Source organism: Apis florea, unplaced genomic scaffold, assembly GCF_048593485.1.
Source record: "Apis florea isolate Af1SG1 unplaced genomic scaffold, ASM4859348v1 contig_3775_pilon, whole genome shotgun sequence".
NCBI lineage: Eukaryota > Metazoa > Arthropoda > Insecta > Hymenoptera > Apidae > Apis > Apis florea.
In genome coordinates, this window is record NW_028256848.1 from 6614 (window position 1) to 33709 (window position 27096).

Here is a 27096-nt window from a genome sequence, read left to right on the forward strand (position 1 = left end):
GGGGTTAGCGTCAAATTTCGATTCGACCCTCTGTTAAATAAACAGAAATTAAAGTAGTTCGGGATGGTGGGATCTTTGACTTTCGTCGTGGGGCGAGACCGCGTGTCTGTCGAGATTAGTGAGCGTGGAATTAGGGGTATTTTGTCTAGCTTTGTGGAGTATCGAATATTTTTTTGATAGTAGATAAATTAAATAAATATTATTGTAACGATAATGTTTCTGATTTATTTTATAAAGGAAAATTACAAAGATTTCATTCTATCTTGATTGAGAACACAGTATCGAAGTGTTGAAATTTTTTTATAGATTTATTGAAAATATGAGATATCGTAGAGTAGCAAATAATTTTTTTTTTCTTTTATTTCGTTAAAGAAATTCCTAGAATATTTTGTCAATAGGAGGGTCATTAATTCGACGTTTCGATGATTCTTACGCATGTGTACTTTTATTACAAGTGATTACGTAATCGTTACAATATATGTCACGTGACTCAATATCTAGATTTTTACAGCAAATAGTATCACAACACGAAATATACAAGAAAAGCACAGACAAGTGTATCTTTTTACAACTGTCCAAAAAAGTTCGTATCAGTTTACTCGTATATTCAAAATTCTTATCTTACATATTTTAGAAAGTATAAATAAGAAAAGAAGAAAAGAAATATATATATAAAAAAAATGAATATCGAAAAAATTAAACGAAAATTTTTCATTTCACTATCTCTTTTTCAACCTGATGATTCGTATAAAATTGATTACTTAAAATCGAAGAATTAAAAAATGATTTGGTCAACACGTCGAACCTAATGTTCGATAAACATTTCTATATTAAATAAATAAATAAATATATATATATATATATATATATTATATTTATATATTATATATATATATATATCTATATCTTTACATCGGAACATGAGTATCCTTCGTTTCACTTAGATACCGTTGAATCATTAAACTAAATACTATTATTCGTCGATTCGTTCACCTTTCTCGAAGGATCTATCGTTACTCGACCTCGGATCTAGTAAGAAAAAAAAATCACTAGGTCGCGAATTCAATTCATATTTGGGGCTTCATCCTTAGGCCAAGGCTTTCGCACACGTATAAACTATTCATCTTCGATCGATCATTCTCGACTATTTGGTCGGTTGCTCGATTGCTTTTATTTATACTTTCTAGTTATTTTTTTTTTTAAATAATCTGCCGTTGAAACTTTGCAACGCCTACGCTGCACCTAAATATATCAGTATAGATACTTTCGCGAGGAAAAGTCTTTCGTGCTTTTTTTTTTTTTTATATTACACTTAAAGAGACGATATTACAATGGAATTTCGATCAGGCATCTGCGATTGATTCTTTTTGCAAATGACTCGAATTTTTATATTCAAAAGCATTCGTTCAAATACGAAAAATGTGAAATATGTTACAAGATCGCTCTTACAAGATCCATAGAATTCCACTTATCTTTGATGATTTGAATCTTCTTTTTCTTTTTTAATTTTTATACATGTCGCACAAGACTTTCTCCATTGGAGTGTTGCCGATTGTTCTGTGAAAATATATCAATTCCACCCTGGAAGCAGGCACTGTCCTCAGTAATGGGAGCAATAGCAGTAACCTGCCGAATCTTGCCGGACTACCTGGTTGTTGCGCTCTGGCGTGTTGGCCCAACATCACTTGGGCTTGGTCCTGCAGATTTTCTATCTGACTCGAATCCTTTAAACCACGGGTCTCTGCAATTGCGTTTTGGAAGACACAGACTTATTTACAATTTCATAAAATATACGTTTATTCTAACGCAATACTGATAATATTAAGAAGAAGTAATGATATTATTGAAATTAATCAGAGCGCGAACCTGGTCGAAATAGTACTATGGCTTTCATACAGGCGAATTCAGCAGGATCAACCATGACAGCCTTGTATCTCTGCAAAGTATCGTGCAAATGCCTCACGTCCGCTGCCACTTGGCTCGGTTTACCCGTCGTGGTTTGCATGTGGATTCCGGAATGAGGGTGAGGATGCGGCGACAATGTCAAGGCAGTCAATTCCGCGGAGTTGAATAGGGGCGATGATTCAAGTGGAAGGCACCACTGCACTGCGTTCAGAAGGAAAAGCTCTGACCAGGCCTCTTCTAGTAGTATCACCTATCACGGACAAGATGAATCAACAAATTTCATAGATTTTGATTTTTTAGAAATGGATTATTTCATTGAAAGAGATTCTATAATATTTGAAATAGAAGAAAAAGAGTTTGTTCGATACCTGATCCCTGAAAGGCAAACTCGCGAAAGACGGAAGATTCTTGGCCCACTTTACAGCCATGAAGAGCAGTCTAGCACTGGTTTCGTAGACCGTTTCAGCACTTGCAGGCGAGTACAACGAGGGGATCACAGGAGGAATTTGCGTGCAACCGCTCCTTTGGGGTGTCAATGGTTCCTCGTTCGTTACGTCTATACTATCCTCGGATGCATTTCCTGTTGCAAAAATATTCAAAATCGTTATCGAAAAAAATATGATTTCGATATTCACGCGATATAATAAGTGTTAAAGAAAAAGAGAACACTAGTGAACAATTCTAAATACATGGAATTCTATATATAAATGTTGAAAAACTTGTTTCATAAAAATTGATAAAGATTATTGATAAAATAAATGAGTACCATCTTCGTTATCCTGTCGAGGTGGTGTCGGAGGGTTGGTCGAATTTGTCGTCGGGGCAACGGTGGGTAAAGGCAGTGGTGTCGTGTATCTCGCCATGGCCAAAGACACAGGTGGTCTGAAACATTATATTTTAAAAAATTGTATTTCGAATTTTCATCAAATTTATTTTTTATTTTATTTTCCCTATGCTAATAATATCCAATAAATATTTTTTGTCAAAATAATTTTTATTCTTTCCTCCAGATTTATCTTTTACGAATTTATATATATATATATATTTTTTTGTGCGAATTTTTAATCGCAATTTTAAATCGCGTAATGAAAAATTATCTCGAATTCGTATAGAGCGATACCAAAGTCGATATGTAAAGCAAAATTGATTATACGAACGATTCGCAGCAACTTTAATTTGTTCGCTCGCGAGTTTTGTTTGCATACTTTCAGCGTATGCCGCGAAGAAATTTCGTTTCGCGGAATTCGGGTAGGTAGGTGGGCGAATATAGGTCGCCCTGTACGAGAAAAGTGAGCGCGATTTGCATCTTGTGCGAACGAATTCGTTGTTGAAAAATTCGGAACCGATTTCACGTCCAGACGGTCGGAAAAATTGAGAGATTGCAGATGACGGTGTGTGATAAAATTGCGGTTAATGTATCAACAAAGCAGCAAGAACAAAGGTCAGTGCACTTATATCCATCCTTTTCTTTCTATAAATATTATCGTAAAAGGTGTTCTTCACGCGCATTCATTCAAACATTCCTAATATTTCATCAAATTAATCGTTTAAATCGACTTAATCTCGATACGATATTTTTTTAATTAGAAACAACGAAAAAATTATAATAATTTCTTTTCCTGTACGAGAATATTCCAATAATTAATTAAAAAAATAATTTCATCAATTCCATTGTCAATAAAAATGAAAAATGTTACTATGCATCTATCTTTGCATTATCTCTGATGAACAAAATCATCAAATGGAAGAAATTCAAATACTTTTTAATTCTTATTCACCCAAAGATCTGATCGTAAATCTTAATTTTCCACACAGAAAACAAAATCTTTGAACGAAAAGACCGCCGCCACCCTGTCACCTACCACGAAGACCGCCCCTGAGGGCAAGATCAATGCATCGACTTCCGTGTCATCATCCAAGATGGCGATTCCGAACAGCAGAAATTTCGCCAATTGTTACATGGAACTGTGCAAACAGCAACATCTGCGACCTCTGCCGGTCATCTGCGTGACACTTCCCCATAGTCTAGACTTCACCACCGACCGTGTAAAAATGGACGATTGGGGCCCAATATTAAATTCTCTGTCTCTCGATCGTAGCCTACGATCGATTAGCGTTCGCAGCAGGTATCAATGTCGCAAACCTTTGGAGGAGATCAATTCGGAAGACAAGGCCAGAACGATGGGCAAGGCACCCGTCGTGTTGTCTCGATATCTTCTGGAATGGCTGTCCCATAGCGTAGCTCAATGCGTCAGAAATTCGCCGGTTCTGACCAATTTGGAGCTGGAAGGAATTCCATTTCCTCCAGATTGTTTGGCTGTTCTCTGCGTGGGTCTGTCGCACACGCACACCCTTCATTACTTGTCTCTCCAGCGTTGTTACATCGGTGATAGTTCTTGCGAGGTGTTGTGTCGTACGGTGGCCGACGTGCCCAGTGTCAGATCGTTGAATCTCAGTTACTGCGACTTGACGTGCAAGTGCGGTCCGGCTCTGGCGGCCGCCTTGTGCAGACAGAAGCTGTTACTCTATCACGACACTTGGAAACAGTCGCTCAGATATCAGGAACCGAATCTCGAAGCTATGCCGGGATTACGTCGTTTGACGTTGAACGATAATCCTCAACTCGGCGACGCGGCCATAATGGAGCTGATCGAAGCGGTGAGGGATAGCCTTTGGTTGAAAGCGTTGGATCTGCAACGCTGTGGATTGACCGACAAGATCGGCAAGGATCTTCTCGAACTGCTTGACCACAACACCACTCTGAGTATCCTGGACGTGAGGCAGAACGTGAACCTGAACGAGGCGTTGGTGAACGAGGTGATCAAGAGGCTGGAGGAGAACAACGGTGACGCGAAGACCGAGTATAGGTGGTTGGGTTTGCCACAGCACGATCGAAGAGTGGTGTCGGCAGGCAGTGGGAACAGGAACGAGAACGAGGATCACAGGAAACCTCCGATCAGACCGCGTAGCACGGAGTACAACAAGGGGCCCTATGCAGCGAGGAGAATGGTTAATCAAAGTAACGCGAGGAAAACGAAAATGAGACCTCACGTTCCACCGTACAAGACTACCAGACAACTGCAGCAACAGGAGCAACAGCACATCATTCAAAATGGTCAGCCCAAGTCGAAAATCTCGCTTCATCTGGATCTACAGTCTCACATACAGCCTGTGATGGGGGAGGGACAAAATAACGTTCCGTCCTACGTGGACAGTATTCAGGCTGACACGGACAGGTCGTCGTCGAAAAACCTGGAGGTCATAAAAATTGACGTTGGCGTGCAGGTGGAAAACGAAGAAATGGAGAATTCCACTAAAATTCAAAAGATCCAGTTCCAATTGAGCGAGGCGAAGGCTGAACACGATCGGCTCATCGAAGAGGCTAAACGTAGCGGTATAATGCTGGCGGACGAGCGAGGAAGACGCGAGGCCGCCGAGGAGCAGTTGAACGCGATGAAAAGCAACCTGACAGAGCTGGAGAACGCTCTGGAGGAGAAGGAGCGGGAAACGAGCGGATATCTATTGCTCAGTCAGCAGTCTTTGGAGGAGATTTGCAGTTCCTTTGATAGATTGCTGAACATGTTGGACAGCATGACGAAAAATCGGAATGCTAATAGAAGAGAGAGTACCGAGGCCGCCATTGTGAGGGCGGACATAAAGAGACGGGTCGCCTCTGTGATCAGGGAGACGAAATCGGAGAATCTGAGGCGAGGATTCATCATCGACGACGACAACTCAATCCAGTACACGGAGCCTATCAAGAAGTTTGCCAAGTCGGAGAGCGACATGAGATCCGCTTTGCCACCGATTTCCACGTTGCATCTGGAGAGGAATATAGGGGACAGTCCGGATATCGGTTCGCCCACTTTGCAGAGGGTCTTGCTTCACGAGAAGGACTCGTTGTCTCCCAGAGCTAGGGCCAGGGCGCTGTTCGCTCAGATAATTCAAGGGAACACTGTGCTTGACTTTTGCACTCATATCGATTAGTAAATTGGGAGTAGCTGAAGATTCAGGGACGAGGTTTGTAAGGTGTACAAGCGCGTAGCTTTTTATAGAAATAATATAGGTAGATAAATATACGGAACGAAGAAAAGGAACAAGTGCTCAGTTCGTCGTACGTCGACCCTGATTCATTGAAATATCTTATAAGCTGAAGAAGCTGCGTAACGATTGCTGGGAAACGAAACTAAGAAATACAATAGATAAATAAAAAAAAAGAGAAGAAACGTTTTTAGAAGAAGAAAATTTTGAGAAAAATTGAAGTGTCGTGATTCGCTCTGCATCGAATTGCACGGATTAATAAGCGTCGAATTGAAGTGAAGTTCGACGGTGGTTTCTAAGCAATTGGAAATGTATCGTTAATAATCGATAATTATAAATATATTACGCGAGAAGTCGCGTTGGGATCGATTTGTAACCGCCACGGTTTTTCTTAGCTTCGTAATTGTAAATGGAATAAACAGCTTTCATCCTTCTCAATAAGCATCACTTCGTTCGTGAAACACGTGTGTAGTATAATTAGTTTGTATGGAAGTTTATTTCGTCCGAGTAGCTATAGCATCGATATTATTCCTCTTGTTCTCGTTCTCCTTTCCATGAAATTTTCTCCGATACGTGAGCCAGATTTCCAACACAATGATAGAAGGTTAATATACGAATAAAGCCCGGGCTTATGCAATTTCAATAGTCGGTCCGGAAATAATCATGGATAAGAAAGGATGAAACGTCTCGTTAAACTGCACGAGACATTTTGTTAGAAACTATTGTACGTTGCCACTAGTATTTACGTATTTATTACAAATACTAAAATAGCTAAAATAATTTACTCCAAAGAGATAATTTAATCCAAATTCTTTTTATCTTCTCAGATGACGAAAATATACTTTCTCTTTTTCTTTTTTTTTTTTTTAAATTGTGCACACTTAAATAAAACTTTTCATTCGTTCAGCTAAATGTAGTCGAGTCGATGTTATTTTATAATATACCTCAAAAGATTCGAACGGCCTAATAATTATAAATCATAAAACACTTTATCATCGAGCATATTTAATTTGTCAACGATTTAATGTAATCACAAAGTAACCATCAAGAAATAAAGGATTAAATACACACGAAAGAAATGGAATCATTGATAAAAAAAAAAACATAGCCAAGATTAAATCAAGGATAAAAAAAGCGATAACGGTAAACTCGGGCACTCGTGTGAAAGCCTGCACGCGGAGAAAAGAAGGCGTAATTTCCAGAAAGCTGCGGATATCGACGCCGAGCACGCTCGCTGTCGCTTTTAACGTTCACCCCTTGGCGCTCTATGGATTTTCCATTAGTTCCAACCTGAGTACTCGGTTACCTGAAAAACGGTCAGCCACGGGCTACTAGTCAAAGGTAATTTTTCATGATAGATCACGCTCGGCGTGGCGTGTTGCGAGCGCGCTTGCTCACGACGGCGAAAAGTATGCTGCTCTCCAGCAGAAGATCAAACGTGCCAACAACGTCGTCCACTCTCTTGCTCTTATCGTTGTTGCTCCCGATGAATCGACGATTATCGATCGCGAAAACCCTCCTCAACGTTACCTTTAATCCTCCCCTCGACTGACCACCTGGATCCGCTCGACGATTCATCGCGTCTTTGCGTCACCTAAATACGCGCTTAAGTGGGATCCAACGCGTGAAATGAATCTTGAGCGTTGCTCGAAGAAGTGGAGCAAGGATCTTCTTAATAGACACGATTATTTTTGTGTTTTCGCAAGAAGAATTTTCAATTTTTTTTTGCCGTGAATTTAGAGATTAGAGGCTGATGGAGGATTGATCATTGAGCGTGACTACTAATTACAATTTTTTTTTGATCGATATATCTAAGGTTTTAAAAATTTTTTAAAATTAATAATTATTTACTAACACCTTTATCTTATTTTTAGACGGATTTTAAATATATTTCTTCGAATAATAACAATCGAAATAACAATTCAGAAACGAAATTTCGATGAATGCAAAGCTGTCATTAACAATTTCACAAAGATGAAAAATAGAAGTAATAAGACTCACCCAAAGACACCGACGGCGACCGCTGCCTCTCGAAGCGCTCTTTCTTGATCCATCTCGACGAGAGCCTCTGGTCTAATGGTGGCAGTGTTTCTGGGTTGCCGTTCATTCTGTACCGCTGAAACAGAAGCGCACATCTTCGATGTAACGTCGATAGCAGGCGTTAATTGCAGCTACGAATTAATTACACGCCCCCGTGTATTGCCTCGTGCGCGCTTTAGTCAGCGCTATCGAATGTAATATCTTTTGGAATTTGCGCACAATAGCGCGGTAAACTACACGCCGATTAATTGCTTCGATCAATCTGCAAGAAAACGATCGTACGAGATTATTAATCTTGCAAATTGATGAGGAATCGATATTAATTTTCTTTTTATTTCTAAAAGGGAGGAGGAAAATTCTTCATCCCTCGTTTTGCATTAAAAGAAACAATAGAATAGCAATTATAAAATTATTCTTCGAAACTTGATACATCATCTTCGTTATTCATTATCACAAGTTCAAAGATTCTTTCATTCTTAGGATATTTCCAGCATTTTACATAATCCTTAATATGTATTAGTGATAGATAAACGGAGTGCAATCGATCTAAAAATAAGACAATTTATAGAATTTCTGGGAAAAATAGGAGGAGCGATCAAACGCTATATAATTGATCATGTATCTCGATAATTCGTTACATGGAATATCCTCCTTCCCTTGGATCTTCTTGGTTATTGAAATATTAGTGGAGCTCGGTATGGAGTTCGACGAGTCTTGTTGAGATTAATCGAGGAACAGACGATTGGCCACCACCCTCTCGTCAAATTCACGTAACGCGTTATATCACGACAGCGGCCTGCGACTGACAAGCGTGAATTTAACAGACGTGTAGAAATCAGCCACATTTATTGTTCGTATATATTCGTATATATATATATTTTGCCGTTCGATAACTTTTTGGTTGACATCCATCTTTGGAATAACTTCATGCACCATGGAGAAAATGGAATATAATAATAGAAAATGGATATAATAATATCCCTTTTCGTCTTTTCGCTGACGTGAATTTTCTTTGGGGATCGAATTAATAGAAAGAATTGTAAAGGAAAGAAGAGAGGGACTTCGTTTAATGTTTAACTTGGCGTTCTGAGCTTTGGAGATGATTACATTGGGGGACGAAATGAAGATGAGGTTGCTTGGAATTTTTTAGGGCAATATAGAGATGAATTTTAATGTTTTTTTAGACTAGGCTTAGAAGATAAATAGAAATGTGAAAATTATCAAATTAATAATTTAATCTTGAAATTCTGATATGTAAATGATTCTATCTTAAAATTTCTTTCCTCTTTTTGTTAGTATTGTCTGATAAGAATGACAAAATATTTATACAGTCGTGAAAAACAAAAAATTCGTCTTTTTGAAATTCGTCAGACGACAAATCAACAGTTCAACACCGATATATGTTTTTAATATAAATAACGTTAAACGAAAAACTTCTTTCGCTTATTTATAACGGTATCTTTTGATTAAAAAAAATTACATATTTAATTTATCTCTACTTTCTTTCTTAAAAGCATAAAGTAAAATCATCACCATCTCAAAACTTGCATACATACATTGCTACTAAACATCTCTATTTTCATTTTTAAATTTTCTTAAAAGATTTCGCAAAAATATCGTTCGTTAAAGGAAAAAATTCGTGACTTTCTGCACACAGCATATCTTCCATAAATCTTCCTTAAAAGCACAACTATAGTTATCTTCGATTCTCGCAAAGACAATGCAATTTCATTTACTTCCGCTCTCCAAGAGAGAAGATTTGTGACACCGAGCACACGTTAATAGCGATTAGGATCCTTAGTAGCGTGTAACGGCGAGCAGAATATATTTTTTTTTTCTTCAACCCTTCCCTTTTTAACGTGGCACGGGTGCACAGTAATTTCGTAATGATAAAAAGCGTGCCGCGGCTCGTTTTACCTACGCGTCGTGCTGCCTGCTGAGCGGCTTAATAGGATCCTCCTACTTCATCCAAGCCTTTTGCATCCGGCTCTCTGTCTCTCTTCCCTTTTTTTTTTTTCCACAAGCTTTCTTCCCTTGCTACTGCCCTCTCGCTCTCTCACTTTTTCTCCCGTTTACCCTGCCGGCGGAAAAGATAAACGCCCTTCCGCCGGTCGCGTCCCCGGGAAATTTTTCTTGTCCGCGCGTATAACACGCTGCGCTTTCCCTTTTGTCTTTTTAACTCTTCAGTCCGCTTATTTTCACACACCCCTCTCCCTTTTGCGCCTCTTTTTCCTTCACACCGTCTTCCTTTTTTCACGTAAAGTTGCCTTCATTTTCTTTTTTCGATGCACACAACCAGGGATCCTGGCACGACGGATGTTTAAGAGGCATCCGGGGGAGGAGCGTGAGCCCTAGAGTTTCAAGCGAAAATATTATTTGCACGATTAAATCGAAATTAAAAAAGTTTAATCGAACGTTTTCATTCTTGAGTTTACATTCTCCGAATTTTACGATAATAATTGCGAATATACGAATCTTCCTCTCTCTCTTATAGTTGACATTAACGATATTTAAATGTAATTTTAAAGAATAATTAAATATATCAGATCGATCAATCACTCGATAACGTCACCTATCATCTATCCCATTCGAATGATCAAAAAAATCAAACGATATCACCGATCATTCATCTATTAATCGATCTGTAATTCTCCGTAAATTACAATCGTTAATTGTTCTCGTTCGATAATAAATAGAGACCTCCAGACCCTAGAATCCTTTCCATCATCGCATCGACGTCTCCGACGTGCAATCGTTTCACACGAGGAGAGATAAACGCCCTTTTACAGATCGTTTCACTCTCATTTGCGTGAAGCTCACCGTGGGAGGTCTGCCTCCCTTTTTCACTTTGCTTCTTCCGTGTATCCTCTCTCCCTTTCTTTCTCGGCCGCCGTTATGACACAATTTGCGCCTCGCCTCTTCTTTTAACCTCGCCTCCGCCCGGGATTCCTCGCCGGGATAACACGCGTGTATTCACGGGGGCGAGAAAGGGAGCGCGACAGGCAACGAGCGGCGCGGATTTTTGAGCATGCTGATCCGCCTGCACGTTGCATACGTTTATTTCTCCCAATTAACCCTTCGGGGCTAGACGGCGGCCACGCGACCGTCGCTAACGACCGCAGTGTTTACGACGCCTTTCGTGGCGAACCGCACCGCTCTGCACGCGCGTGCGGCGTGTTTGACCGCTCTGCACACGCGATTTTCATCGAACGATTATCGTACGTAACGAGGATCATCCTGACGCGTTAGGTTTCGGGCAAGACCTCTGCATACGCGATTTCCATCGAACAATTACTGTGGAATTCTGATGGATAGGCTTCAGGATAGATTCTATGGCTATGTAAGATCATTTTTCTAATTTTCATCGAATGACTATTGTAATATCGGAGGATTCTGATAGCTGTAAGCGATCTGCACTCATAATTTTCATGGAATGATCATAATGATTCCGATATATAAGTTTCAGAACCGCTCTGCATACGCGATTTTCATCGGACAATTATCGAGGTACGAGTACGAGGTACAAGTAACGAGGATTCTACAATAATTTTCATCTATGACTACTATAATAACGTAGATGATTGTTGTAATAATATAGATAAGTAATAATTCGTGATCGTAAGAATTTTGGAACTTTGATGATCGAGATGATCTTCCTATTGTAATCTCTTTTTGAAAGGAACTCGAGGAATACGAAGAATAATGCAATTATACTCTTACAAAAACTATCTACACTTTCAGAGAAAAGAAAGAAAATAACGATACTTTATTGATTCTTTCTACCATTAAATGGAACGATTAATAGTATAATATAAGTTTGAAATTAATTCTATTCACAACAATCCAAAGTAAAACACATCTATCTACTCAGCGACATCACTTCACATCGAGAAATCAAGCACTTTAAAAATATCCTCGAAACGATATTGATCAAAGCTTCGAGAAACCTACAAATCAATTGCCTAGGGAAAAATATCAGCGCACGAGGATCGTAATCGCGAAACTTTCCGCAATATCTTTGTCGCGTAACTCTCGACGCTGGCCAATCTAATTTCCCGTGGAAACGATCGACGTTCCATAGAAACGTCGCCGTTCCGGTCGCCAAGGGAACCGGGATCCAATTGGAAGTATTTCTTCTTACGACGTTCAAGTTCGGCAATAAGAAAGTTGGTTGCGCGCCCCGGGACGTGTTTCCGCGAGGAGAAGAGAAAGAAAAAAAAAGGAAAGAAAAGAAAAGGAGAGAAGAAGAAGAAGACAACGGGAAGAAGGATGGAAAAAGGGGGAGAAATGCTCTTTTGCCGTGGCAGGTGCGTCTGTTCGTTCGGGTGAAAGGCATTAAGAGTTGAATCGAACGGTTGCCGCCAAACCCCTCGTCAATCGCTTCTTCCTTATCCAGTTATTTATGTCGCGAGCATAAAGGAATTCGTTCGAATTCCGCGTTTCGAGGGGGAAACGCGAGGGTTGATTGATCCTCGCAATACCGGTTTACCTGTGGAAACGGATAATCTAATGTATCGATAACTGGTGGTTTCGGAAAATCATTCTCTGTGACGATTTTTAAAAAACGATATTCTTTCTTCTCTTCGAGAAGTGTTGTTTTTTCGAGTCGAGGAAAATTCGATCCGATGGATCGTAGTAAGCTGTTTTGCAAAATTCTGAAATTGTATAATTTAATTAATTCGTGAAGATCGATTAAGAGGAAAGTTGTTCTATGCTCACCATACGGCATCCGTGGAGTGGAAGAGACATGTTCTTTAAAACGTAACAAAAAAGAAGAAAAAGAAAAGATTTTTTGCATTTAGAACGAATTTCTCTCAAGTGGGATTTAAGTTAAAAAGCTTAATTATTGTTTGTAGAATTGTTTCTTTCTTTTTAATCTATTCTAAAGTTTTGTCGTTCCTAAATTAATATACGATGACGAATAAAAATTAAAATAATGGAAATAAAAGACAGGGGGTAATTTTTACGGTAAAAAAAAAATGTGTACTTGTTAAAAATTTGTAATTCAATTACTCACCGTCTTTATTCATCCCCATCTGCATACACTTCTTCAAACGGCATGCTTGACACTGATTTCGATGAGCTTTGTCCACAACGCATCTTCCGGTACCGGCTTGACATCTGAAGATAAAAATTTTCGAAATATGTTTAGAAGATTCTAAATAAATAAGACCCAACTTTTTTTTTTATTTTATAAATTATTTATTTTCGAAATAACTTTAATTATTAGATTTTATAATAGGGAAAAATCATCGTAGAGAAAAACTGTTTCACTTGTCGAAATCGATCGATCCTTGACGACGATGTTTCATCGACGACCGTCGTAATTTGATGGCTGTTGTCCCTTCCGAAAAGAGGACAAATTTCGAGCGCACTTGCCGGAAATCCTGGCTGCGCACTCAGGAGATGGCGTTAAATTCGATTACTTTCATTGTTCGGCTAACCCTGTTATCCTTTCGAGCTGACTAACGTAAAGACCTCGCTCGAGGTCACGTAACCTTCTTCTTATTTCTCTTAATTTCATCCAATCCCGCGATAACCTCATGGTACTTTTCTTTTTTTAAAGCTTGTTTCCTCAATCAACTACTTTCTTTTTTTACATAAAAAAATCGGATTCCATCCATCAAATCCATAAAAATCCATTCAGAACATAGAGGAAACCATTGAAATCATTTTTCGATTCATCCCGATATCTCAATCGGGATATAACGATTCAAAGTTTCTATGGCGCTTAGTTTATGAACCGGTCCATGATTCAACGATCCACATTTTTTTCTCCTTTTTTCTAAGAATTATGTCTGGCACTTGACTGAAGTTTGGCACAGATCAATGAGAGAAAGTGCGAGCGAGAGATCCAAATAAAAAACAAAGATAATGATGATAAATGATTAAAAATTACGCTTTTCTTTATACAACGATAACCAGAGATCGTATCAGGATAAATCAAAAAGCGTTTTAAAGGGCAAGATTCAGCTCTTCTAACGATCTTTCACTCATTTCTTGAAAATCATTATCTTCGAAGTTATAATAGTTCAAAAAATTTTTTTAATACTAACGATTTTATTAATAACACATCGAAAAATCTATATTTCTTTCTCAATTTACAATTTATTCATTTTTTAATCATAATCCTCATCATTATTCCTTTCGAATCAAGAAAGAAGAAACTGTTTTTTATTAAACGAAACGAAAGTCAAGTCCTTCTCCTGACAGTTCCCATGTACTGTCATCAGATTAGAAAAAGATACACGTAGTAGTAATGGCTCGAGGCCAGTTCTCGATCGAATCCCGGTCTGTTAGCGCGATTTTAACTAACGTCACTCACAAGGAGGCGGCTCGATCCAACGGCGCGACGAAAGGACGCCACAGTCGTGGAACTATCTTGTCCCGAGGCGGTGGTACACGAAGGGCACCGAAGGGTGGCTGCGTGCTGCCCTGCCAGCGGGGTTCCTCTCGCAAATTGATTTGCGTTCACACCCTACCGAGCCTCCGCGCCGCCCATGCAACACGGGGGGATACATCACCCTCCACGGCATTCACCCTTCAGAACCACATCATACATTTATTTACGCATCTCTCTATTCTTTCGCTGGCCGGCATTGTTTGGTTCATCGAGTTACCGGAAACATGTGCTGCCTGTTATCGCGTACGAAGATCGCGGCTACGGATGATTCGATGAATTAACTCTCTGCGAGAGGTGGAAGGATCCAGTGAAGGATAGAGACTGATGAGACTGGGAGTAATGGGTGGTTTGGTGGAATTGGTAGATGAAGGAAATTGGATGGAGAGTGGATAGTAGTAATGATTTTTGTTTTTGAAGATTGAGAGAGATTTTGGAGATCGATACGTTAATGATCACAATCAACTTAAAAGTTGAATTTTATTAGGATTGTCAATCTTTCTATTTCTGAATTTTTGTTCTCGTTTTGTCGCTCAATATTGCCTATTGAACGCGTGTTGCGAATGGAAGTCTGTTACTAAATCCTTCGATTAAAAAAAAAACATTTATCGAGCAGATAACAGAGGAACAGTTGATCCATCGCACGCAGAATTCAAGTGTGGCCCAGTGGGAGTCGGCGCGAATTTTCCATGCAATCTGGATCATGCACGATCTTCTTAATTGCATTTAACCGATCCGTGAAGTTGGATTTTAATCTGACGATTATGGTCGATGCGCGGCGCATCACGTCGAGACGCATCTGTCGCGGTCTGCGTTCCCCTCTAACGAATAATTGGTTATCTGTGCGAAGCCTCTTCACTCTTTACCACGTTACGGCCATTCGACAGGAATTGATAGTGAAGAATAAAAAGCCGGTGTAACGGGACACGAGAAGTTCAATCGGGAGGACACGTGTCGCGAATGCTCGATCTTCGATCCATTTTCACACTGTGACGATATAACACAAAAAAGATAGCTGAAATTCTTTTGACGATACTTTTAACGAATTGTTTGCTTTACGTACGAAAATCAAAAATTTACTACATATAAAACTATACTACAAATAAACTCTCGTATCACATCTTTACAAATCGTACACATCTTCTTTCACTATTTTTCCATTGAAATTCTCGATTACATAATTCTGACGAAATGATCATATTTCGTGCTCGAATCTTTTCTCAAACTCTGCAAATCCAACTCAAAAGAAATTCAAAAATCTCCTCTCCCCAACAAGACTTCATATTCGTCACTCGAGACAATTTGCAATCCGATCACGCGCTCAAAGCGGACGTAGCATTTATTTTTCGAGCATCGACGGGGTTAATAGTTTGTATATCGAGCATCGTGTATCTCTTCGACAGGCTTAACGTGCACACCTATGGCCGCCTGTTATCGATAGTCACGTATACGTAGTCAAAGGGATATGCACGCACAGGGGTCCGACAGCCCGTTGGCTCGAGTACGTGGCCCCGTGTAAAACGGATCGAGCGTATCAGACAGCGATTCCGGGCTGAGAGGGATCCGATGGAGATGGATGGCCGTTCCCAGGGGATGGTAATAGTATGCCGTATACATAGGGTTAGGTGGATAGGTCCTCCAGGGTTCAACATTATGCCGTTCCGCATTGTTGCCCGGTATTACGATGAGCCCACTCGACTTGGACCACATGGCGCCACTGGCTGCCCAGTTTGACATTAAACGCCGTAAGAAGATCCGCTCGCTAATTTCTGTCTGATTGAAGACCCGAGATTTCCCTCCCTCGTAAGGGTATTTCGCGATAAAATGATTTTGGTTTTGTTCGATTAGATTTCTAAGATGTGTCGTCTTTTTTATCCTGGCGTAAACGAGTGATTTAGCATACAATTTTGTGATTTGTATTGCAAAATATTGCGAAATATAAGGTTAAGGTATTTTAATACTAGTAGTTGGTATAGAATTTAATAGAATTTCTGGTAATTTCATATTGCGTGTAAATTTGGATTTATAAATCAAATGTTTTAACCTTATAAGTATGCAAAATTTACAATAATTCAGAATAAAGAAGCTATCGTTAAAATGTAGATTCATAAATTAGAATACCAACAAATAATGATAAATTTTATTTTGAGAATCCTATGTATAACAATGCAATACTATATATATCTACTTTATATCTACTTTCGTTAATAATGAAAAATCATTGGATAAAAGAAAAGAGTCTTTCAACTTACCTGTATATCAACTTCCGCCTGACGCTTCGTTTGAAGAATCCACTGCATCCGTTGCAAGCGAGAATTCCGTAATGTTTGCCGGAGCTGGTATCGCCGCAGACCACGCATATCAAACCGAGGCTTCGCGGTGGTTTACTGCCATGTTGCGGTTGCAGTTGCTGTTGTTGTTGCTGCTGTTGTTGCTGCTGCTGTTGCTGTTGCTGAACTTGGCCCAACAGATGAGGATGGCCGTTACCAAGGGCGGTTAAATAGGGCGACCTCGCGAGAGGGAAATCGGTCGGTATTCCTCTGCAAAGAGGAACAGGACATTCTTGGACAGACCTCGAGGCGTAAGGATCGTGACTCGAGGTCGATCCTGTCGCCCCAAGAGGACTGTATCGTTCCGGTAATCCTGGGGAGATTACGCTGCTCTCGCCTGAATCTGGAAACAAACGGTTTTTCAGTTAGCTTTCTTCCACTAAGAAAATTCCATTTGCAAAATTGTATGGATCATTGTGTTGTTATTTTTCCTTTTTCTTTTCCTGTCGATCGCTTTTTTACGGGATAATTTCAGATTTCTTCAATTATTCCACGATCAATTTTGGCCCATTCTATTCGATCAGATGGCAGATAAGTTCGTCTAATCCCGAAAATCTCTTTCGTGCGTTCACGTCATCGACTCCACCATCCACCCTTGATCGATCCTCGTAAGAATGGGTCCGTAAATGTGTACTTACGTAAAATGAGTACATGCTCGTAAGTCGTGCGCAAACTTTATTGCTGTTCAGAAAGGATCGCGAAGATTTGCGGCCGATTAAATGGACGATGATAAAGCTGTTATCAATACTTGACAAGATTAACCCTTTTAGTGTAAGTAATTTTTCGAAATCGATTCATCTTGTTCACTTTATTCTTTTCACCATATTTTTTTCTTCGGCTCTAATTTGATATTTTTGAACGGCAAAATCTTTTTTTGATAAGAATCTCCGCTCCGATCGACTGTGGTTTCCCTCCCCACGAGACTTATAGTTCCTTTCTCCTGCATCCCTTAAGGCTTACCGAATGGATCGCAAAGGCAAACAATATTTACATGGAGAAACGAGTTCTTAAAAACCAAGATATAAATATTTATACGCTCAGAAGAAAGTATAAAAGAAAAGTGAGATGATTCCGTCGCTTAATGTTTATCAATGCGAGCAAAACTTCGTATTCAAATCGTATTCAAATAAATGTTCAATGATTATTCATTTCTTATACTCTTTCGTTCAGTCCACGCTTATCCTTTCCTTGTCCGGATGAATAAGGAAGATTTCCAATCCACGAACAACACGTGGAACAAAGATCCAAACGTGTTTCCTGTAAATTTCTAGCGTCACCTCGGCGTTAACGATATTAATTGAAAGATGGAAATGCAAAGAGATCGTAGAACATCTGCGTGATCAACGAAATGTGATTTCGCCTCTCCGCTCGAGTTTATTAGTCACGCCAGCGCCCTCGACCGAGGCGCGAGATCTCCCCGGAATCGTATTTGTCGGGATGCATCGAAAACTCGTTCCGGTCTCGTTAATGCCGCGGGGTCAAATAGGATCCGTTCGAATTACCATGCGAATCGACAACAAGTCGATATCAGGTTAGGGCCCCTCCCGTATCTAACCCCGTTTTAAAATAATTTAATCGTGGCCCTAGTCCGCCGAGTATTATTTGAAATCGTTTTCGGCTCGAACTACCCCGGTGACGGATTGTAATTGATGCTTACACTTATTCGTTTGAGAAAGAGAATTAAGTTTGTGCTATTGCTTTTTGTCTTAGAGGGAAAAAAGTGGATGCAATGTATTTGAGATCGATTTTTGATACAATATTTTTTAACAATTATATTTTAACAATAGTGAGATTATTTATATATATCTTGTTTTTTTTAAATAACAATATATATATATATACGATAAGTATTAGGGGATGAAGAGAATTGCTACGCTATTTAAAAAAAAGGATTATCGACAAGAAAAGAAAGATATTTATTGCTACACGAATCCAAAGAACGAATTGACCGTCCCACGATGACATTATAACATTAAATCCAAGAGATACTTATCTATCTGTAATCGTAATCAACGATCAAAGCCGTGGAGCACGTTTGAATCGTTGGCTGGCACGCGTGATCCGGCTTCACCAGCAAGAATTCAATCGTATCGTTTCGTCGTTACGGTTACGGGGGATGAACTCGAAACGATCTTATTAATGCGACTCACGTAACTTCCTAAGCGTGTCGGCTTTTCGATCTCGTTAACACTCTAATCCCAACAGAGAGACACGAATTACGACGTATGAAATCTGTCCTCGATAGACAGATCCACACGATTCGTCCATTTTTAAATTAATTACGTATATACGTGCGTAATTTTATTACAAAATTCGTTCGTGGATTTGACAATATTACATTGTTACATATTTAAAATTTCGCTCACGTATCGACATCAAAAGGGTTGATTAAAGCTTTCTAGAATTTGTCATCCACCACTCTCCGCCAAGAATAACCAAAGACTTCGCTCTCCCACTTTATCAATCTAATTTTCCCCAATAAATCCTCCGTCACAATACTATCCGCTCCTCCCCCAAAGACTGATTTGAGACTCTTCCCCCGAACAAGTTCCAAGGCTCACCATAATCCTCCGCAAACGAAATATTTCTACTTTCTTCCTCCTCATCCGGTGGCCAAATTTTCCCAGAAATCTTTCTCGACAAGGTTACGCCATTAAAGTAATCGAATCCCGGCGGAGGCGCGCGAAAACGCGGCTGCCAGGGGTTAAAGGAGAGAAGAAAAATTATTATGCGCCCGTATGGTGGCCAGCGTGCGAATCGCGAAGCGTGCGCGTGTGTGCAACGAAAGCAGGGGCGTCAAATTTCATTAGCATATCAATGTTGGCGGATGGCAAGGCGCCACCTGCGCCCCCGTATTATGGGATCATCGAGGTGGTGCAGGGGTGGGATGCGCGTGGAATGACGAAGGGAACGTTGACCGAGAAGCTCGAGGGGGAGAGGGGAAAAAAAAAGGGGTTTCGTAACTATCGGAGACCACTTTGGTCACCCTCCACCCTCGCACCCTCGGCTCCAATCTCGACTAATTGTTACCGCATTAGGGAGACACCGGAATTGTCTGGGCTGATGTCTCGCGTGGAAACGATTCGCGATTTTGAACATCTGCTCGAGTTGATTTCGTGTTGCTGGCGAAAAGTGAAAATTTCTTTTTTTTTAGTAATTTTGATTTTGAGAAGTGTGATAGATTGCGAAGATTGTGAATAGTGTAGTATTTTAGATATTTTATTATTATATCGATGATGTAAATGTAATATTAGATATAATAAAAATAATTAACGCGTGTTGTGAATCGACTTTAAAAGGAATTTATATAGAAAATGTTTTTTCTTTAAAGAAAATTGCAAAGAAAGTTTATAATGAACAAATCCATGATATATTAATTATTATTGATATTTACAAGAAATGTTTATAATTAATGTTTTATTTAAAATTAAGTAAAAATTAAATTATAAATTCTTGTATAATATATAATAATAAGTAAATTTTCTGAAGCATTTAATTTAAATCAATAAGATGTTTATAAGAATTTTAACAGAATGTTAAGTAAATATCATAGATCAGAGATATCGCGCAAAATGTGTTAATTAACAGTGGATTTTAGTGAATAGCTAAGTGACTAGTTAACTTGAGATTAATACTTCGTGGTTATATTGTATAACTGAAAATATATTTGTTCAGTTCCTTTTGTTTTCAATGCATCTTCATATTTATATTTCAACATACATCACGTAACACTTGCACATTTGTGGAAACTGACTGAAACTGACCAAGAAACCAAGAAAGATAAGATTCCATTATAATAAATAATTTTTAAATCCGTTAAATTAATTTTAAAAAATCCTGTTGATATGAAGAACTATTTTTAACATTTAGAAAATAATAATAAACTATTTTTGTCGTTTAACGCGTAGAAAAATCATGCTGTATTAAATTCTTCAGGTCACTCAAAATCTGATTACACTAATGGCATAATTTCGTTGGCCGCGTAGCAACCCTCTTTTTGCTCACTTGCCACCCTAGAACTATGATTCGCATAAAAATACGTCGAGAGATGATTTATACGTGTAGCTTGCTATTAATGGAGTTGTTCATTTATAAAAGAACGCACGAGAAATCCAGTGCTTGTTGAACGATGATTTAAAGGCAACAAGTATCGACAAGTATTGTTGTAATGTCAAATAATTTTGAGAAACAATATTTGCTCCTCCCGAAACGAATGTTACCATGTTTTCTTTCATTCGCGGAAGTGAACTCATGTTCGATGCTTCGACATCTGAAATAACAGTTTTGCATTTTATCACGTTACATTCGTAACCTTTGGATTGAAAAATTAAAAAGAGATATGACTCGATTTGCGTGAAATCGATTTTAATATAATAGATTTGTCCGATGAGATTGATGAAACTATCATTGTTACATTAAGAATGATAAGAAGAACGAAGAGAAACAAGAAAGATTAAAAATTATCAAAATATTTGAAAACCAATCTATTTTTATCTCGATCGCTAAACAGCGAGGAATGTTTGCTCAGTTATGTTTCTCTTGCCTGTACAATATTTCTTACGAATTTAATATATTCATTCTGAATTCATTTCGAACACTTCGTTTCCATGGATAAATCGATATTAACTTACCGTGTCGAATACTCAAAGGACTGGTAGGACTTCTCGGATGTTCCTGAGATGGATCGTTTTGCGGTTGCTGATGTTGGTGCTGGTGTTCCTCCGAAGTCGTGACCGACGTTGCTCCGTTCATGGTGTATCAACCAACATTCCTCGTTAAACAAAAGACAATATACTGGAACATATTATACAGCGCGTACAGACGTTATTATTGCCGCAATTACTACAATAAAATAATCTCCATCGTGTTCCAACACAAAACTTGCCAATAAATCGAACTCACTCTTCGATATCCAATTACAAAAAAAAAAAAAAACTCCTCACCTATCTATTCTTTTTCTTCTTCTTCTTCACTCTTCTTCGTGTACACCAACAGTTCCAATTGTTCCCACTTCTTATCCAAAAATTTATCTTCCAAAAAAAAAAAAAAAAAAAAAGAACTCGCTCAAAAGTATTACGAACTTCTCGCACTGATATTAAATAACAAATCACCCATCATCTCCGGTCCCTTCCAACTTCACTAATGCACGAAAACGGATGCACGAGAACACGACGACCCCGATCGAACCCGACCACCAGCTCCACTCCGACAACCGATTTCCAGGGTCCAGGATCGGTTCTTGGAAACTGACGGAACCGCGTCAGAGCAACGACGACGGATGACGTCTCGAGGTTGGCATCTCCCGGCGAGAGATCGACGGTTAGCTCGGCTCGTATCACCGGAGGTCGACGTCGTTGGTGGCTGGAAGTGGTGCCTCGACCCGCGAGCACGGGCCACCGATTGGTCCGTTGGCACTTTTGAAGGCGGGATCAGGAGGCAACGGCGGAAAAACAACAAAAACGAGGAGCGGGAGGATTTAACCTATAGCCGGCACGTTTGACGCGGCGCTTCGCCGACGACGCTCGTCGCGGCGCCTGCGCGCGCCCCTTCGCGTCGGTTGACGCCTGGCCAAAGCTCCAACTCCCCACCCCGTGTTACGTCGCCACGAGACGACGCCTACCTTCTCCAACTGAACGTCGTGCAATTGTTGATCGTTGGCTACGTGGTAGTGGAGCCCGTCTCTTTCTCAATTTCACCCTTCTTTCTCCCGGCCTGCTTCGACCCGCGAGCATCCCCTTTATGCAGGTGCAGAGTAGGACGATACCCGGCGTTGCTGAGCGAGAGGAATCAAATCCACGAGCGGAGTGTGATACGACGAAAAAATGCCTTTTGAGAGTTAGGTCGCAGCGGGGTAACTGGATGTAGAGGACGAGAGATTTATCGTGGAATAAAAATCTGTCGTGATGCAACGTTATTTTAATCGAACGTTACTAATTTTTATACGATGGATGAATCGATTTCTGAACAATGGGACGTTGATATGATAATGATATTACACGACAGATTGTTCTGTCCATGATTCGTAATACTTGTAATAGACAAATAATGAAAAGTAAGGTAATAGAAATTCCATGGATAAATCGAATTCCCCCAATGTGCAACGCTCGAGAACAGCAGGCATCTTGTATTCCCGCGACGTCGTCAAAGAGTCGTGCTCTGAAAAGACTAGTTAACGGAGCAATTAATCGTCCGATCGAACTTCCGATTCCTGAAGTGTTCCCCCGGACAAATCGAGCGAAATCCACTACTCGGCCCGGTTTAGTGGTGAATAGCATCGCAGTGGCCTCGATAATAGCGGCGAAGTCGGTATCCTGGTGGTAATGTTGGTGGTAGTAGCGATGGTGGTGGTGGTGGTGGTGATGGTGGTGGTAGTGAATTCACTCGGAGGGGTTGCCAGGTCCGCCATGCTGGATTCCTACCGTCGAACGACCCTGTGGTTTTCCCGTAATCGTTGCCAGGGATGCAGCCAGGCATTCTCACCCCTCCACAGGAACCCTCGAGGAACTCGAGGCCACGCCCCATAGCTCGAAGGCGGACCAATGACGCCTGGACGTCGCGACGCGGCCGTCCACCAATAGGATTACCCTCTGATACGGTCTTTCGCTTGTCAATGACTGCTGCACGAACACGCTCGCCTACCTCTCGCTGGGGTGCTTTTCAATTTCGGAGCCCGTATCCTCATAAACGCAGCCAACCGCCCGTCCACCCACCCCAACGCACACAGCAACGCTTCGATAGCCGGCCGTGGAGCCACCGGTGGAAAACGTGAGCAAGTGTGCGAGCGGACGCTTTGTCGAGTTTCCAGGGGCGGATACAAAGGGGATGATTAAAAAAGATGCTCAGGGAGGACGAGTCGCGGTGAGGAGTATCGTGAATCGAAGGTGAGAAACACTGAGGGAAATTGTCGTTGAGGGGTGAAGGGTGCTTCCGGTAATTGGAATTGATGACTAAGGATTTGGGGGATTTAAATGGAAAAATTGATGGAGTACGGTATATCCTTGGCTTCCAGGTCTATGTATATTTTCTTCTGGAAATTTAATCGCGCTAAATCTTTAATCAAGTCGAGAACGCAAAAAAGATTGTATGTAATCGCATGAAGTTTCTTTTTTTTTTTTTTTTTTTTTTTTTTTTTAGAAAAATATTATTTCGCCTCTATTATTATTCGTTATTATTATTATTTCCTATATAATTTTATCATATGTTTTTGTGTCTTACTGTTTGAAAAATTCGATTTCCTGGGTTTCGAAAATTCTTCGTCCATCCGTGGCACAAGCACAAACAAACGCTGTTTTATCAGTCATCCGCCGAGATACGATGGACCATTCATGTGCAGATAGATGCCGCGTAAAGTGCATGCGTGTTTATGAATATATCCGGCAAGCGAATCATGTGCACTTACACACGAGCGATTGATACGAGGGTGAGTTGGGCTTTCGTACAGGGAAAGAGACGTTCCACGTGTATACGTATGCTCATAAATAGAAGCAACCATCCATCTACTGATTAAAATGAGCGGAAAACGCGTACAGGGGATGAATAAATACAGAGACGTATGGTAGGTGAGCATGCGTGGCCATCAAAAACATTTTTCGTATGTACAATGGAAAAAATATGCGGTCGACGGTTAGTTTGCCAATTATTTCGAACAGTTAGTTTGCCAATTATATCCGTTTATCTGTGAAATTGCGAGGAAATAGAAGTTACAATCGCGTGAAATACATTTATTAATTTAAAAATGAAAAATATTCTGGTTTTTATGGAGAGATCAATTTGAACGAGGCTTTTTTATTCTATATTTCTTGGCTGAAAAAATGAAATGCAAAAAGATTTAATTCGTATCTAATGTTTATTTTTATCAAATAATTTCTTTTAATATTAATTATATTTATCGTGAAATATTTATTTAAAAAATAAAAAGAAAATTAATACGAAAATTTTATTTGAAGATTGCTTTTTAAAGATAATAATTAAAGATAATAATTAAAATCGTTTGATTTCTTTTTTTTTTTTTTATATCAATTATTTAATTATTTATTTAAATAGAATTAAATTGATCTTAATATTCAGATTGCACTTAATCAAAGATTATTTCATACAATATCAGATGTATATTTTTAACATAAAAGTTTTAGAACAATATTATCGTATAAAGTATTTAATTTCTTTCAACTTTCAAACAAGTATGATAAAAAAAAACTATTGAAAAATTCTAAGACTTTTGAACGGCTGCATACATTTAAAGATGAATATTAACGACGCGGAAAAATATTATATTTCCTTGTAAAAATACTCTCCTTGTTTAATTAACAATACTTCTTCTATTTACAGTACGTCCGCTATTATCAATTAACATCTAAATTACATCTAACCAAATTAAAAATTTACAATCTAATACATTCTGAGTAAAGTTTCTCTTAAATAACATATCATGTCTTATTTATGTAAAAGATTTTTCATACAAACATTAAACACTTTTTGATATAAAATCTGTCACTTCGAAATTTATTGAGAAGTCGATGGCGTTGAGACTGCGAATTTAGAAATTTCTCCGTATTTCTCATACTTTTTTAAAAAATTATCTATAACTGCACACGCATTTTCGACCACGACCATTATTTCAGGCTCAGCATCGATTATCGCCAAGACTTTACGATAATGTCTAAGTATAGATTTATTCCGGCTATGGAAATCCTTGATTCGATTTTTGATATAATCGAAAGTGACGGATACTCTCTCTGTAGCTTTCACGCTTTTTGCCATTTCTCGATCGGTCATTACGGAATTTCGGACATGCAGAAGTATGACGAGATCAGGTGATCGTAATTCTTTATCAAAAACTTTACCTTGTTTCTTATCCCGAGGAAATCCGCTTATAAAGAATCCTTTTTTCTTATGAATGTTTTCCAGCATTTTTATCGCGATCAATTCTACTAATACATCCTCTGGCACCAGTTGACCTTTCGACAAATAACGTGCCAGAGCGTAGGCCTTATCCGATCGTTTGGCCACTTCGCTTCGAATAACATCCGTAGATATTATGCGCTCGAAACCGTATTTCTCCGCCACATGTGTGGTTATTGTCCCTGAAATGGTCGATTATAGAATGTTGTAGTTATAGAATGAAAGATTATATAGTTATGGAATGAAAAAACTTGTTTCTTTTTCTTTTTTTTTTGTTTCAAAATTTTTAGAAAATCTATTTTGAATTTAATGAAATGAGTATAGATTGTAAGTGAAGTAATAAAATTTTAAAACGGATAAAATGATAATTAAAATTGAAAGTATAAAAATAAAAATAATATAATATTGATAATAACAATAGATAATAAAATAACGTGATTTTCATATTTCATATTTTTATTATTTTCATTAATTCAATTCTTTTAGATATTTAAATGAATTTTTCTTCAAAATAAAATTAGTAATCTCGTTATTGATGTGATTAATTCTTTGCATTTGTTAAAAAATGCGTTAATTTTATCTATCTTATTATTTATTATCTTCAAAAAATTGAATGTGAAATATGAAATAAAAAAAAAAATAAAAAAAGATAATTAAAATTTAATGAAATCTAAGGTTATGTGATAATGAAATAAATATAATAACTTTTTCCAGATCCCGGTCCTCCAATGATGAAAATGATAGGTAATTTCGATCGTTTGATCGGGGTCGTGTCAACATTGATACCTTTGGGAAGAGAAAGACTTAAAGGATCGGTAGGCCTCATATAATTGCCCATCGAATCAATCGTTTGAGATTTTTTTATAATTTTAAAACCACACTTTCTTTTTATGATCATTAACGAAATACATTTGAATATTCTCCCTATTTATTTTATTTAACGTAAAAATTTCTGTTCAAATATTTGATTTTTGAAATTATGTTTTGTTAATTTGAAGTTTGTTTTTAATCTTTATCAATATAAAATGTGAATACATTCAAGCAAAATATAGAATAAAATGGAAGCAAGATCTGTTCTGAAGTTCAGTTTAATCTATCGTTATTGTAGCAAGATTCCTTCTTCACCGATTATCGATATTTGCTTTCAATATTTACCTATAAAAAAAAAACTGATTATCACTAATTCTCAAATATATCAATTAAAATTTATTATATGTGACGTATTAATATTTAATGTTATATGGATTATATTAAATTCAATCTTCAAATTTTTCTATCAATCAATTCTTTGCTCAAATATGAATTCCTACTTTTCTGGCAGTAGATAAAATTTGATTATTTGTTGATAAGAAGTTTATAATAATTATAAAATGTAAATAAATTTTAATGAACGAAAAAAAAAAAAAGTATCCAAATAAGGACTTATTTTAATTACTTTTCATTTTTGAAAAATTGCACAAGTATCTTCTATAGTATCAT

At 38.5% G+C, this 27096-nt stretch overlaps 3 protein-coding genes across 3 annotated transcripts; 1 reads left to right on the forward strand and 2 right to left on the reverse strand.

Moving 5' to 3' along the window:
* Positions 1-920: 920 nt before the first annotated feature.
* On the reverse strand, positions 921-25652 carry LOC100863980 (photoreceptor-specific nuclear receptor). Its single transcript, XM_086915410.1, has 10 exons — positions 25560-25652; positions 21348-21510; positions 16639-17059; positions 13004-13107; positions 12706-12738; positions 7948-8062; positions 2672-2787; positions 2274-2485; positions 1867-2155; positions 921-1741 (listed from the first exon to the last, which is right to left on the reverse strand). Exons 2-10 carry the CDS (start codon positions 21466-21468, stop codon positions 1503-1505), a joined length of 1650 nt encoding a protein of 549 aa, XP_086771536.1. The 5' UTR covers positions 21469-21510; positions 25560-25652; the 3' UTR covers positions 921-1502.
* On the forward strand, positions 3074-6384 carry LOC105736728 (uncharacterized). Its single transcript, XM_012492788.3, has 2 exons — positions 3074-3346; positions 3721-6384. The coding sequence occupies exon 2, from the start codon at positions 3826-3828 to the stop codon at positions 5890-5892; it is 2067 nt and encodes a 688-aa protein (XP_012348242.1). The 5' UTR covers positions 3074-3346; positions 3721-3825; the 3' UTR covers positions 5893-6384.
* On the reverse strand, positions 25125-26676 carry LOC100869564 (adenylate kinase isoenzyme 1). The gene is made up of 2 exons (XM_012492789.3): positions 26323-26676; positions 25125-25799 (listed from the first exon to the last, which is right to left on the reverse strand). The coding sequence occupies exons 1-2, from the start codon at positions 26513-26515 to the stop codon at positions 25219-25221; spliced, it is 774 nt and encodes a 257-aa protein (XP_012348243.1). The 5' UTR covers positions 26516-26676; the 3' UTR covers positions 25125-25218.
* Positions 26677-27096: the final 420 nt, after the last annotated feature.

Coding starts and splice junctions, on each gene's coding strand:
- LOC105736728 (XM_012492788.3), top strand. CDS start 3,826: ATGGCGATTCCGAACAGCAGAAATTTCGCCAATTGTTACATGGAACTG.
- LOC100863980 (XM_086915410.1), bottom strand. CDS start 21,468: ATGAACGGAGCAACGTCGGTCACGACTTCGGAGGAACACCAGCACCAA. Junction 12,739..13,003: donor GATGGGGATGAATAAAGACG/GTGAGTAATTGA, acceptor TACGTTTTAAAG/AACATGTCTCTTCCACTCCA. Junction 8,063..12,705: donor CACTCCACGGATGCCGTATG/GTGAGCATAGAA, acceptor CTTCTGTTTCAG/CGGTACAGAATGAACGGCAA.
- LOC100869564 (XM_012492789.3), bottom strand. CDS start 26,515: ATGATCATAAAAAGAAAGTGTGGTTTTAAAATTATAAAAAAATCTCAA. Junction 25,800..26,322: donor AGGACCGGGATCTGGAAAAA/GTTATTATATTT, acceptor CGACCATTTCAG/GGACAATAACCACACATGTG.